General features: G+C 36.3%; 1 protein-coding gene across 7 annotated transcripts in view; it reads right to left on the minus strand.

Annotated features, from left to right (window-relative positions):
* Nucleotides 1–14,700, minus strand: part of SMAP1 (small ArfGAP 1) — a 98,401-nt gene that overhangs the window by 61,925 nt on the left and 21,776 nt on the right. For all 7 annotated transcript variants that reach the window (XM_040058325.2, XM_040058328.2, XM_040058327.2 and 4 more), the window contains exons 2-4: nt 4,347–4,480; nt 3,574–3,659; nt 489–564 (exon numbers count right to left, since the gene is read on the minus strand). In XM_040058325.2, the coding sequence (XP_039914259.1) occupies nt 489–564; nt 3,574–3,659; nt 4,347–4,480 (296 nt within the window). The remainder of the gene's footprint in view (nt 1–488; nt 565–3,573; nt 3,660–4,346; nt 4,481–14,700) is intronic.

A 14,700-nucleotide genomic window follows, 5' to 3' on the forward strand; every position in this document is an offset into this window, starting at 1 on the left:
GCTCATTGTACCACCTGTGTTTGCTACTACAGTGCACCTCACCACAAACAACAGTCTGGAATTCAGCAGAAGGGCTCAAAACACCCTAGGATTTCTCATCAAGGTTTACAGAGAATGAGGGAAGACCATGTTACCAGAAACAGTAATCCTATCTTACCCCTGTAACATGGAAAAAGATAAATAAACCCCCCACTCAAACAATACTTTTAAAGAACTACCCAATGAGTGAAAAACACAATATAAAGGGTTATTAAAAAGCTACCTGTTGGATCATAAGGCTTTGCTGATGTAAATGTAATAGACAATGCAGGTAAAATTTATCGAACCTAGGAATAGTCTTCAAAAGATAGCAAAGAAAGCACTTAGCTCTGAGTCAAAAGATTTTCAAATGTAAAAGACATTTTAACATGCATAATGTTTGCTATATTTCTCTTACACAGCTTTCAAAAAAAAAAAAAAGACAATTCTTGGTTAAAGTGTGTACTTACATTGAAGGCATTAACTGCATTTTTATCATAATACTTCTTCTTTTCGTACTTATCCCTGATGAAAAATTCCACAGCTCTGGAAGTAGATAGTTTAAGGAAAATATGCATTTGTATAAATAGTAACATCAACCTAAAAGCTCACTGGTTATTCAAATTAAAAAACTACACCTGATTCATCTCATTTCATACTTTTAAAACGGCAGAACAATCCACTCCACACAGAACTGTTGCTGCAGTGCCCAAAGTGAGCTTCTTTCTACTACGCAAAGTTAATCAGTTTAATCTCTGAAGAAAACAATATAAGAAAGATAGAGTATAAGTAACTCAGTGTTCCACAATTAGGACATTTTCATATGGTATTTATAAACTCCATGGCTGTAGTACTGAAAATGCTCAAACAATAGTACTCATTTATGGTAAATAATTACAGTTTACCATCCCAACTTGAAAAAAATACTTTCTCTCCATAAAAAAGGTGAAATGTATGTAACGGTTCTCTGATTTGCATGTTATACCATTTATCAAATGCTGATCATAAACACTACACTGAGTTCTCCATGAGATTCTTCTGTTAAAACAAACATCCCTGTGGAAGAGAAAAAAAGCCAAAACAACTAGTGATAGAGATATTGAAGCAAAGATGGAAACAGCAGCAAGCATATTGCTGTAGAAAACAAGAACTGACAACTCAGTAGCTCAAATTGCAAGAAGGAAAGCCAATTGTTTTCCTCAATTATTCTCTCAGCTTCATAAAGCAGCTCATCCAAAGCAGTGTGAGTACTTTAATTTTAGTAAAGCTGACTCCCCAAGATCTGAAGAATAAATTTTAACTACTTTGTCCAGCAATGTGATTATCCATTCAAAACCTGATACTACAACTGTGGAAGCTCAGACCCACTGCCTCAAACTTCCAAAGCAATTTCTCCTCAATCGATGGGAAGATAACACATAGTATGTGGAGATAAGGGTAAGATTAACACTGAATTCAGAGTGCTCAATCCCTTCATTCTGTGCATCACATTATATTGTCAAAACTCATAGTTTCAAACTGTATGCAAGTGTCACCTGAAGACTATTTCATAAAAGTTACAAAAATCAAACCACTACTTTCTACCTCTTTCCAAATATATATAAATTGTAAAGGGCATCCTAAGCACTTTGAAGGTACAACTATCTTAGTACTAAGTGCGAAAACATTATTCGCTGTTGTTGAGAAAAACATTTTAATGGGAAACTAAAGCTGCCATACAAAAAAATCATCACAATTATCCTAAACATTAGCTTCTAAACTACAGCATCCCTGCCAAGAACAAGGGAAGGGAAAAAAAGAAAAGGCTTAGAAAAATCACACTTGTGATTAAGAAGCAGAAATGAGGAGGGATCTTTAGCAGGAGATTTTGGACAGATCCCACAGACATTTTTCCTGTGTCTCCACTTTACTGCCTTAAAACTAGAAGCATATTATAGTGCTACAGGAAGTTAAACACTAATATAGAAGAACATATACAAAATTAACCATCACATACAAAATATTTTCAATATTTATCTGAAAGAATGTTCAGAATATAGGAATGTTCACAAGCAGAACACTGATGACATACGAAGATGATTTTGTAGTGATACAATGGATAAAGAAAAAAAAGTTAAAAACAACCGTAACACAACAGCTTGTCATGAATGCCAAGTAACTAGCTGCCAAAGTTATGGGATAATTGAGAAATAAATCAGAAAATGTTGGAATCGCCTCTCCTGGCAGTACAATATAAATAAAGAAAACACAGGCAATGAAATATATTCAATTGACTAGGTCCAGCAGTTAAGAGGTAAAAACTATTCAAAAGGATATGTAATTATTCAAGGCATACAGTGTGAAAAAATAATTATTTTGAAAGTCTAAATTTAAGAATTTTGGTCTGATCTGACAACAAAAGCTTAAAGCATTATCACTTCTCTTGTAGTAGCACCATTGAATTTAAGTTAGCTGCAGCAAAAACAAACAAAAGAAAATCTTCAAGATCCATTTTTGAGTAAGTTTTAGTGAAAATATTTCAATCATATGGCTAAAATAAAGTTCTAGAATATTACAGCTAGAATACTATGATGCTATCTGGTTCTAGTTATTTTTTTCTTATGAAGATGTATGCTTAATTCAAAAGCTACTATAACATTAAAAAAGTATCTATTTTGCTCAAGTGCATTTTATAATGAAGAGTCTAACCCTTCAAAAGCAAAAATCTTCTGTCATAACATATCAAGTGTAATACCTAATAAAGAGAAGCAGAATCACCTTTGTATATAGTAAATTTAGATCAAGTTACAAAGTCTGTTTATCAGCTCCTGTAGCTGGGGAAAGATTCAGCTCACTCAAGAGTAGGTGTTTAGGATCTCATTATAATTAAAGACTACAATAAGATCAGGTGAAGCAAATCATATCTATGGAGTAACTTCACCAAATCAAGAAAAGAACACAGATCTAAATAAATGCCGTTATATATTATCCTAGTGATTCAGTAAACGTATTTCATAAGAAAGTTATTTATTGCCAGCAGACAGTTTTTCTTCCAACCCCTCCTGTCCAGGTACACAGTGATAATCACACAGAAACACAACTGGTGGCCCTCAGAGAGCTTGGGTTTATTTATGTATTTCCATGCTAGTCACCTAGAGAAAGAAATCCATGCTTCACTGAAGTGAGATGCAATGGCTTATTTTACTTTACCATTCAGCTCATTATTTCCTGATCAAATGCTTCTAAACTTCAGATAGCATTTACTCAAGATAAAGAAAATATTCAAGAGCTCTCCAGTATCACTAACTTCCTACATACAGGGAATTTATGAAGTCACCTCTTCCGAAAGCAAAAATAAATGGTGCTTGCCAAATCTCATTACAAAGTAGATTTCCTGTGACTGAAGTAATTTAAATCTTTTCTGAACTGTTCTCAACTTCCACTGTCATTTCTTATACAACAATATCAATGAAATAAATAACATAAGCTGACAAATGTAGCAGTTCCTTGAAACAGTCGTAACATCTCAATTGCATTAAAAGTCATTTCAATGTGAAAGCCAAAACAAAAGGATACTGATCTGTTTGAGGTCTTCGGAAGTTCTCTGGCAGATTAGCTTCATAGAGTAGTCTTGCTTTAGTATTTCCCATTTCCTGCATGCACTAGGGAAAAGTGGCAGAAAACAGTTCAGGTCTGTCAATACTTTAAACTCTGAAACAGTCAGAACGCTACCAGAGTACTTGAATGACATTACGAGTTTTTAACTTGGAGACCTCCCTGTTGCCCTAAGTCTTGGGAGATAGGACCATGGCACAGGAGGGCTGCCTGCCCTGACTTGAGGACAAAACTAGCAACATTGATGCTGTCTGCAATGTTAACTAACCCATCCAGGGAAAGACAAGGTTTGATCTCCCAGGATGGCTCTTCAGACACCAGGAAGACAAAGAGTAATAAAATTTGCCTGATGGCAGGAAGAGGTTTCAGATTGGAGCATAGCTGGATGAGTCAGTGCTTGATACACTGAAAGAACACAGCCAGGTTATCATGGAGATATGTGAGTGGTACTGTCCCTTACTAAAAAGGCTTGTAATGCTTTTTCAACAGATACAACCAAGAATTAGCTTTTAGAGTCCCTGGGGCAAGGTAGAATACCTCTAAACGATACAGAAATGAGAGGTAAACCAACTTCTGAAGTGAGTTTTATGAACTTAGATGCACTACAGTAGAAGTATGACACACGCAAAAGTTAATGGATTGCATGTAAGCTGGGCATCATGGTAAGTGCAAATCCTTTCAAAAGTACACCTGGCATCCCTTCCAAATTGGAAACATATTTGAAGATATTTCACCTGTATTTGCTCTGGCGTCCATTGATCCAAGTTGACAGATTTGACCCTTGATATATGAACCCCAAGATTTCGATGTATTCCAGCACACCTGATGCAGATAAAAACACCAGTGTTCCAAGAAGCCCATCTTGGTCCTAAAAGGAATAGGGAAATAAATAAATTATTTTCAAAATTCCATATACTGTGAGAATTTTCTCTGGCATAATTCTATACCAACAATGTGAATGAACAGGCTTGAATAAAGGCTCACCTCTGCTCCTCTAAAATATCTATCACTTTTAACAATTGCCAGTGTTAACAAATCTATTCACAGATTTCTACTTCTAAATAATGTCACAAAACATTAACCAGTAAAATTTATCTAGAAAGTTGTATGTTGTGTCCACCTACCCACCTCCAAAACAACACAACAAACAAACTTTAGAAAGCTGGCTTACTAGCAACAAGATTTTTGCTCACATCTTGAATAATCTTTATGGCTATGCCTCAGATGAAGCATCAACAGAAACCAGTAGAAGCTGCTCCTTTTTCTCCATTTGAAAGCTTCTTAAGACATGCATCTGTACTTAACTTGGAATTAAATGCAGGGCAATCTTATATTAACGCAACAAATACCTCATATAGCACAGACTCTACAACAGCAGCATACAAGATTTTGGGAAATGATTATACAGAGACTTGCAAAACCAGCTGATAACAATATTCATCTAAGAATGGTGGAAAACTGAGTATGTTCAGTATCCTTGATTTCTAAACTACCATTCACAGCCAACTGGATTTTCTAACAGAATCAGGCTGATTTATTAACCACCATTGTTTCTCAACTGCAGTGGCATGTTGGGACAGTCAAAGTATGCTAGCCTAAATTATCACAGTAACACTTAAGATTTTTCACTTGAAGCTACTATTCATTCTCTGATTAAAGACATTTATATTATTTTATCCCAACCCTGTATGTCACCACTGTTAAAAGTACTACCTTGAAGCCCATCTAGTTCTGAACTCTAAGGAGTGCAAAGATTAAATAATTACCATCAAAAGCAAGAAGGCATATTGAAGAGTTGGAAAACAATTCAAGCAGTTATTTTCTGCTTTTGTATGACAGATATACACATGGACCACTCCTGCAATTGCAGTCATTTGCACTACAATATCAATATACTGTATGAACACTTTCCTGGGACCTACAAAAGAGCTTCATGCTTCCCTCTCCTGATCTTTAGCTTAGGACTGTTGGTGTGACCCAGCAAACACCCAGAGATGCTCGCTCACTCACTCCCCTCTCCTAAGGATGGAGAAAGGTGCAGCAAAGTGAGAAGACTTGCAGACTGAGAACTGTTTTATTAAGTAAAGCAAAAGCTGCACACACAGGGGGAAAAAAAGAAAAGAAAGGATTCTTCATTACTTTCAATCGTCAGGCAGCTGTCCAGCCTTCCTAGAAAGCTGCATTTCAGCACTCCTAACACTTATTTTGGACACCACCATAACCAAGATTGTCCTTTCTTCCTTCCCTTGAGCATTTGTTGCTTGAGCACTTTACCATATGGCATAGAATAGTCAATTAGAGTCAGCAGACATGGCAGGTGTGCTTCCTGCCCACCCACCACTCAGCCTTTAACTCTGGGGGAACAAAAAAAGAAAAACTCTGATATTGTTCAAGCAATAGCCAAAACAAGGAAGCAGGAGAAATCCTTGTAGTTAGACTTCATTCTTTAGAACTGGTATTTGAAAATCCCAAGACACATTCACAAATCCCCATGTTTGCTGCAAGAAGCATTACTCTTACTAGTGGAAATACTGGTAATATTTTGGGTAATCACCTTGCTTTTAATTTATCTTGTTCAATATCTCAAAAAGTCAGAGCACTTGATGTCCATTGCTTGACCTTTAAGACCATAGCCATTAAAATGACTGTCAGTTTTCAAAATAAGTGCTGCTATCATAAAATTAGATTTCAAGGGTCAAGGGATCTAGGAATTATTCAGCAAAACTAACACATCTTTTCCCACGTGACAATTATACGTTACAACTACTACTAGTCACATAAGAATGGTCAGACTGTACTGTGTCTTAAATACTTCAACAACTAGCAACTTATTGATCTGCCTTTTTATTTCCCCCTACAAAACACTACAGACACAAAATACCCACTCTTACACTTGGTAGATTTATATTATAGGAAGGCCCCACTTAAAATTTATACTACTTTTAGTTTTAGTGCTCCAGGATTGAGTCTTGCAGGTCATTTGCATCAACCTATTAATCAAGTTTCAGCTAAAACAGTGCACCAGAATTTAATTAAAAACCTTCCTAGCCACTCCACTAAGGTAGATCAAGTACCTCAGTTTATGCAAAAGATTCATCTAGCCACGACAGTTTAGAAACAGATAAAGTCTTGTGTACCCAACAGCTTCTTCAGTTTTCCCCCTGAAGTATAACCCGTGTGTCTTTCAAAAACTGGAGTCAGTTTTGATCAGGTTAATACAGGGACAGAAGGTGTTTAATGATAGTATCTGTGTGCTGTCCAAGTTTTTATCCCTACAGGGTGTTTACACAACCGCTACAAACATTATACCACGGATGAGTTTGTACAACTACACATCACAGGAGTTTCCTATTATTCAGCTACTGCCTCAGCTGTGAGATCCCAGATAGGCAAATTCTACATTAATGAAACAAGACTGGAAGGAGGAGTTTAACAACTTGAAACTTTGTTAACAAAAATAAGACAACTTTTGAAGTAGATGGTTTTCTCCGGGAAAAGAGCAGTTTTGTATTTTCCCAAAAGCTCAAATTTCATTAATTTGTACTTATTTATGAAATAAATTTGGGAAATCAAATATATTTAAGCAACGAAGGAACAAGTTAAACAGTGGAATAACAGGCAAACCTGTTATAAAAAATATTCATGTGTAACTTCTGAATTTAATTCCGAGTAATGACAATATACAATATTAAACACTTCAAATGAAAAATATTTTCATCAATCCAAATCAATCATAATCACAGTTAAGCACTAGGCAAGAGAAGTCAGAAAATATTTTCTGTGTGTGTATCAAACCTTGAGTTAACCAGTCAACTAAAGCTGAGGCTACAAACATTTCTGTATGAAAATGTTTAACAGTAATTCAAAGTGACTCAATAAACAACTTACAGTTTTGTTAACTCTTTATGAAGTCAGGATCCTTATTTCTGTATACAGGAAATAGAAATATTTACAGGCTTCTTTTTCTGGGTCCTTAAAGATACATATGGATTCCTTTAGAAAAATTTTCAAGACTAACCTGGTTTAACTGCTGCACATATTTTTGCTAGCCAATTAAGAAGATGGATATTTGGCATCAGATATGAAGACTGGACATCAAGAATCTTGATGACAGCTATTTTATACTATTTAAAACACCTTTACATGTCATTAGTAATGCTATCTTACCTACCAAGAACTGCATTATACACTACAGCTTCAGCAGTCAGCCAATAATAACACGAAACACCTGTCAAGTTTGACATAAGTTTTAATAGAATTGTAATTTTGTTCTTCTGAAAGCCATCAAATTTTTTACTAGAAGTGTCAGTGTGCACTTCAGCAGCTTGCTGCACCCCTCCAACATAAAAATACACTTGAAATTACTTCTACAGTCACCCAAGATATGAAAATATCTTCAGTGTCTTTCATCCATTACTAAAGTTAATTCTAGGAAAAAAGCCATAGAACTGAAAATGACCAATAATTATACTATACACTAAAATACTATCAAGTCCCTGGAACACTGCCCAGCTGAATAAGGGAAAAAACTTCAGCAACTCTAAGACAGATTGCTGCTTCCAAGATAAGAATAATTTTTTTTTTCTTCACTCTAAACTTTCTTTCCCATATTTCTATACATCATCTACTGGTTAGACCTAAATTCCCATTTCAGTTCTTAGCAGGTGGCTGTGAAGGTATGTACTGTCTTCCAGAGAAATTATGAAAAGATTTTGAATGCATTAGGTCATATACAATCTAAGGAATCCTTAAAATAATGAGGTTATTTTTTTAGGCCCACAAGGTTATTGTGTGTATTTAGTCTTAATGACAACTAATTTAGATGCTTTCATAAAAAGGAATTATTAATTTTGACTGGAAAATTAAACATAGCACAAGCACAAGTTTCTTGTAAGAGCTAAACAGAAAGGTGGATTTGAGCCATCATACAGCTTCACAAAAATTAATTTGGAGTCTTGGCTATTACACGTTAAATGGAAAACATCAAGCAACATTTCCCAATACTGGGCTTGGCTGGAATAGAGTTAACTTGCTGCATTGCAGCTCCTATGGAGGAGATGTGCTTTGGATTTGTGACCAAAACAGTGCTGGTAACAGTAATGCTTTGGCTGCAGCTGGACAGGGCTTGCACAGTCCAGGACAGTCCTGCACAGTCAAGGATTGCTTTTCCATCCCCACCCAGCAGGCAGGGTGTGGGCAAGAGGCCAGGAAGGGAGCCAGGGACATCAGACCCCAACTGATCAAAGGGATGTCCCAAATATATATTAGAATTCAACCAGGTACATAGAAACAGCACTAACTTCGACATATTCATCGTATTTAAGGAGTCCTTTATTAGAGACTGTCTGGTTCTAAGAATGAAATAAATATGTAGCTACCAAGAAACAACATAGCCTGTTACATCTTTAAGTTTTCAGAGGTTTTAGGTAACTCATGAATTTAAGAAAAAACCTGGAGAGTTTATTTCCAGTTACAGTAGACTTCCATGCCAGTATAGTTACTGTATAGAACCAACATTCTCCCCACTCACAGAAATATCTACAGCTAGTAAAAAACTGTGAACATCTCAAATACCAACTTCAGCTGTTTAAAACTTAAGCAATAAAGAGCTTGAAAGAAATTTACATAATTTTAGATAAAAGTCTTCAGATAAGTTGATTTCAAGCCAATTTTTAAATTGCTGAAAAAGTTATCCAATCTCACATGCCATTCTTTCATTCTAAAGTGCACATCAAAGTGTGAATTTGTGAAAAAGGCATCATTTTTACATATTCTCTGGTGAAGCAAAAGCTTTTCTCTCCACGTATTTCAAAATCTTTCCTATTTTTTCCTCACACTTTTCTTTTTTCAGGATACAACTTTTGATGACAGATTTCTCCTTCGTATTATTTAAGCTGGACTCATAGCTTGCACGTGCTTAATGTTTGTGCACATACTCACATACTCCCAAATACAACTGTATTCTCTGTTCCCATTAACTCACTCAGTAAGGACCATGTGTTCTGCTCCACTATTTTAAAAAGAAGCTGATTGAAGAAGCCACAATAATTCACACGCTGACAAATCTCCCAAAGCACTTCTAGATGATACAACTATCTATTTGTGACTACAGCTGACATACACCTTTGGGCAAGAATAATGACAGGAACTGTAATGCTGAAGCTGGTATAGTGCACTTTCAAAGGAAACAAAATACAAAATATATTAGTGTTTGTATGTCCAAGACTTCAGTTTTACTCCAGCTGCTCAAGTTTTATTTTGCATCAGCACACACATAGTACTGGATCAGGTACACAACAAGGCTTACATAATATGGTTCATTTTAAATGCTGAAGAAAAGTACTTTTATCAAAAAATGTGAAAGCCTCATATACTAACTCTATATGACTCCAAGCAGTTAAGACAGTGTGAAACATTGCTTTAGCTCTCCACTTGATTAGTTAAAGAAATCTTTTAACTGTTTTAAACATTTTATTCAACATTCCATCTTCTACTCAGTTTCCACCTGCAGTAAGAAATTAGTGGGAAATGTTATACATTATCAGGCAAGACTGGTCCAGAGTAGGAGAACCTGTCACACAAACACGCTGGGCGGGGGGGAAGGCAAGCAGTGGAGAGCAGAATAAACTAAAAAGAGCAGAAAACAAACAAACAAACAAAAAGTATATAACTGGGAGACATCCACAAAGGAGAATGAATAATATCACTGCAGATTTGACTATGAAGTCAAATGATAATGATGCTTCCTTTATTATACCAATTCAGTCTCCTTCCCTTCATCAGTCCACAACCATCTGTTCAGCCTATTCTAACTTCAGTTAATACTGAAACGCTCCCTTTGCTGATGCCTCTCACAAAACATCTTAAGTTATAGCGAGAACACAGAGGTCTGAATTGGGGTGAAAAAAACAAGCATGAAGCCTTTCAATTTCACACGTGTTGCCAGAGGGAAGGACAACTGTTTTACAGCTCAGCAAACAATTCAGAATCCTTTGCAATATGTGCATAAAACCAGTTCACCAAAAATTAATAAGTCTTGAGATAAAGTTTTAAATGAAAAAAGCTTGTCAAAACTAGCTTTTTAAAGCTAGGTTAAGCTATGTATGATAGAGGAACATAAACACAAAGTTAGTTTTCACTTTACATTCTTGCAGTTACCAGTTAGAAATTCTACAATGAAGGAAGCAAAGCATTACACATAAGAGAGTACTAACTTTGCATCTCTAATATTGTCTGCAGCAAACTTATCTTGGGCCAACATCTTAAAAGGACTTCTGACATATTAAAATTCCTTTTTTCTTTCAACAGCACCCTGCCTGTCCTTTAAAAAAGCTCAGTGAAGTAAGTTTAATTCTCATTTGTTTCCCCAAATCCTGCTGCTGTTGACAGACTTGATTTGCCAAAGAACTGGCTCCATCTTGTGGAATATAGAATTAACTACAAGAAAATCTACACACTTGACTCATCCTGAATGGTTGGTTAATAGCTATCACTTTTGGCCAAAGAAAGCCTCAGTCGTTGCATCAACCCAAGCATACTCATGCAGTGCTCTCTCTCTCTCTCTTTGCATTACTCCCACACAATTCATACTGTTCAAGTGTTCTGCCACTCAAGATTTCAACCAAGTTAGGAAAGAGTATCTTTCAAAAACATCTGTGATTTCTCCAAGCTGAGATATACAAATGAAGATTGTGAACAGGAGACAAGCACCCTTACATAGCAGGTAGAGAGAAAAAAAAAAGGAAAACAAGTAAGCAGCAGCTGTATTTTATGTAATTCAATTCAGAACAAGAATATTGGAGTCAACGCAAAACAGTCCCTTCTCCAGTGGCTACTTGTTCTTCCAACAACAAAAGAACAAGGCAAAACTTACAAAGATTTCTCCAAGTTCCTCTCCTCAAAACATAACACACTAGAGACAGAAATTAAATCAAAATAATACTGAAATGGTCCAAACAAATAATTTACTATCATACATTTTTGGTCTAATCCTGCTGGTTCAAAGACCAGTTCTCTTATTGATTTCATTGGTGGTTGCTTAGTTTTTCATAAAAAAGATAGAACCTAGAACCCACCATCTCCACTTCTGGTTCACACACTCCTGGGCTGGATGCGGTGGAGGAATTGATACAAATCCTTCAAGAAAACAGCACCCACCCCTCCCCCAACACAAAAAGCTTAATTGAAATGTTAATGTCCACTGAAACAGACTATGTGAATTAAGCAAGTCTTTGAAAGAATAAAAGATCTTGCATAAAGATCTTGAAGCAAAGGAAATCATGCAAGAACCACAGTACAAGAACCTTTATTCTATGAAATGTTCTTCAAGGCCCTTGAACCTTAAGTCTTTTGAGACTACTGATAAAGGACTATTTACTTGTCACTTGATCCACTGAATTAGTTTCTGATTAAACAGAACAAATAGCCTGAAGCACGTTCTCACATCACATCTACTCCCCACATCAAGCATAATTTCCCTTACAGTAGAAGAGGCTTTCTTACTTTACCTCCATACCACAACTGGGAAAACCATACAAGCTCAGTCTCCGCATGCTTTTAAGGTGTCAAAGAATGCAGCAAAATACTGTTTTATATAACCAAAGGCAACAAAGGGCATAAATGGTAGCTGTTAGCAAGTCTGACTGCCAGCTTAGTAAGCCTGTGTTCAAAGAATCTGGACTAGAATTTGAGAACTTAAAATTTACCACATTTAGAAAACTTGACAGGAGTCTGAACAAGAACTGTTTGTAACAGGTCATTTTCATATTTTTAAATAAAATCAAACTCAACAGCATGAAGTTGCACTGAAGGCAGACAACTCAAGTACACTGCTCCAGAGCCCAGCTTAACAGCAGCTAAATTCATATGGTTCATGGTATACTGCAGGAACAGCGGGAAGACAAGCCTTAGAAGCACTGCTCAGCTGTTTTTAGCCAGAGTCTGGTAGGTGATAAAGAGTTTAATGGGCAGAATTCCTCCAAGTTTGTCTTTCGGTTCGGCTAACCATTTTTCATGAAAGCCATCAAAAATCCATTAAGTACAAACTTATTCATAACCTCAAATACAGCTTCTGTAGAAGTATCATGAATGAAACTCTTCCCCTGCACAACCATATCCCACCTCTATCAGTCAGAGAGAGAAATACGTATGTTTCAATTATTCCTTCAGCTTACTTATCCACTTGCTTCTGTCACATCAAAAATTGCTAAAAGGATTTCAAAGAAATTTCAAGGGTTGTAGCAAGCCTCAACCAAAAAATAAGTACAGCAACATGAACGTTCCTTCAATTCTATGTTTAAGCCACAAAATCAAGTGGCTGGCTTCATAACAACTTTAATTTTGGAAGGCATCCACGTAATTTCAAACAGCAGAAGCTTTATATAGAAAATTAAGTGTGGAATATGAAAGTGCAGTTTGTAAATCAGAGGACTGGTTGGTTACATTAGCTATCGGAGATACACAGGTAATGTCAGTTTATTCTTGAAATGAACAGGTCTTTTTCTTGTCTAACAGCCATGGCGCAAGCAATCTTGTAAGCTGACAAAGTGAAAGAATTTTTTTTTGCCTTCTTAACAATCAGCTACAAAAAAAATCTTTTTGACTGTCAGAAGATAAGCTTTCTTTTCCAAAATAAAGCCATTTTATCAAATATTAGGTGATTATAGGACATAAAAGCTAAGCTGTGAGATAAAACACAATACTTAGATTTCACCATAAAGTTATATACACAAATACACAGTTGATCCTTCCTCACACAAATTAGAAGAAAAAGGAGATTTTAATGGTTTTTGTGATTTGTTCCCCAAAACATCACTAAGACCTCCTATTTATCTTAGAAATGAGATGACAGGATTTAAAAAGAACACCTACCTCATTAAAACACTTATTTTTAACAGAAGTATTCTCAGTGTTTTACAGTGAAACTTCCTTTAAAACTATCTTCCAAAGTTTGCATCCCTGACTTAGAGTACTTCACACCTCAGATTTCATCCATCCTCACACTACCCAGGTAAGTAGAATCATAAGCAACTTATGAACTATCAAGAGAGCAGCTCCTGACCCTCGGCTGGCAACCACACCTGCACAGCCTGAGCACATGTCTGTGACTTACGGGAAGAACACATGCAGAGTACACAGGACACAGCCACAGCACACCCACCAGCCTTGTGGGTGCTACAGCACCCTTTGGAAAGTAAAGTCAGTGCCCCAGAGTACCAGAGATGACAGGGGTGCCAATCCTGGTACATTCAATAGCCTAACGGCTTCAGAAATAAAATTTCAATTTGGCTAAGGGGTAGCATTCCAATTTTATCCTGCCTGCTCACTCGTGAAGAGAAAGACTGCTTGTGTCAGAGTTCAGGCTGCAAGAACAAGGTGTGCAAGCTGTCACTTCCTGTTAGCAGCAGTTGGGACTTTCTAAAAAAGACAAGGTTATGTAACGTACTACAGTATTAGTAGGAAACTTCTGGAGCAGGTCTTGACTGCAATTATTCCCTTGTCAGCAAGGAAATGTTAAAGCACAGTTTTAAGCTTAAAATTTATATTCCTTTTATATGCAGAAATAAAAGGAAAATGGGGAACAGTGAGCTCTTACAGAATGTTTTCATAAGCTGATAGCTAAGCATTAAGTAAAAGCATCATTGAAAAAAAAAAAGAAATGTATAAATCTACACTACTCTGTTAGGATGTAACAACCTCTCTGCATACCCAGGCAAAGGATAAAGATTATATAAGCACCTGCTTCAAAACTACCCTTCAGTCAGTAATTGAAATTCTTCCTTTAACTACAGTAAGATTTGTTTGCAAGACAAGCTTATAATGTAACCTGTTCACCATAAAAAAGAATGAACCTTTCTCTACAAGAGACATTATCTAGCAACTGCATTAATCAGCTTCCCTTTACCATTTTTCCTCAAATAAACTGAAGAGATCCTTAAGAAAACACTTTACAAACTGTAAAACCTCTGTGCAGTCCCCAGCAACTCCAGAGACGTGCTTTCTCATACATAACAAACAAGGTAAATGCACCCCCATAACCACTGCAACAAGAACCTAAATTTGAAAAAGGATACAGAGAACCTAGAGATT

This window comes from Hirundo rustica, chromosome 3 (assembly GCF_015227805.2).
Source record: "Hirundo rustica isolate bHirRus1 chromosome 3, bHirRus1.pri.v3, whole genome shotgun sequence".
Taxonomy (NCBI): Eukaryota; Metazoa; Chordata; class Aves; order Passeriformes; family Hirundinidae; genus Hirundo; species Hirundo rustica.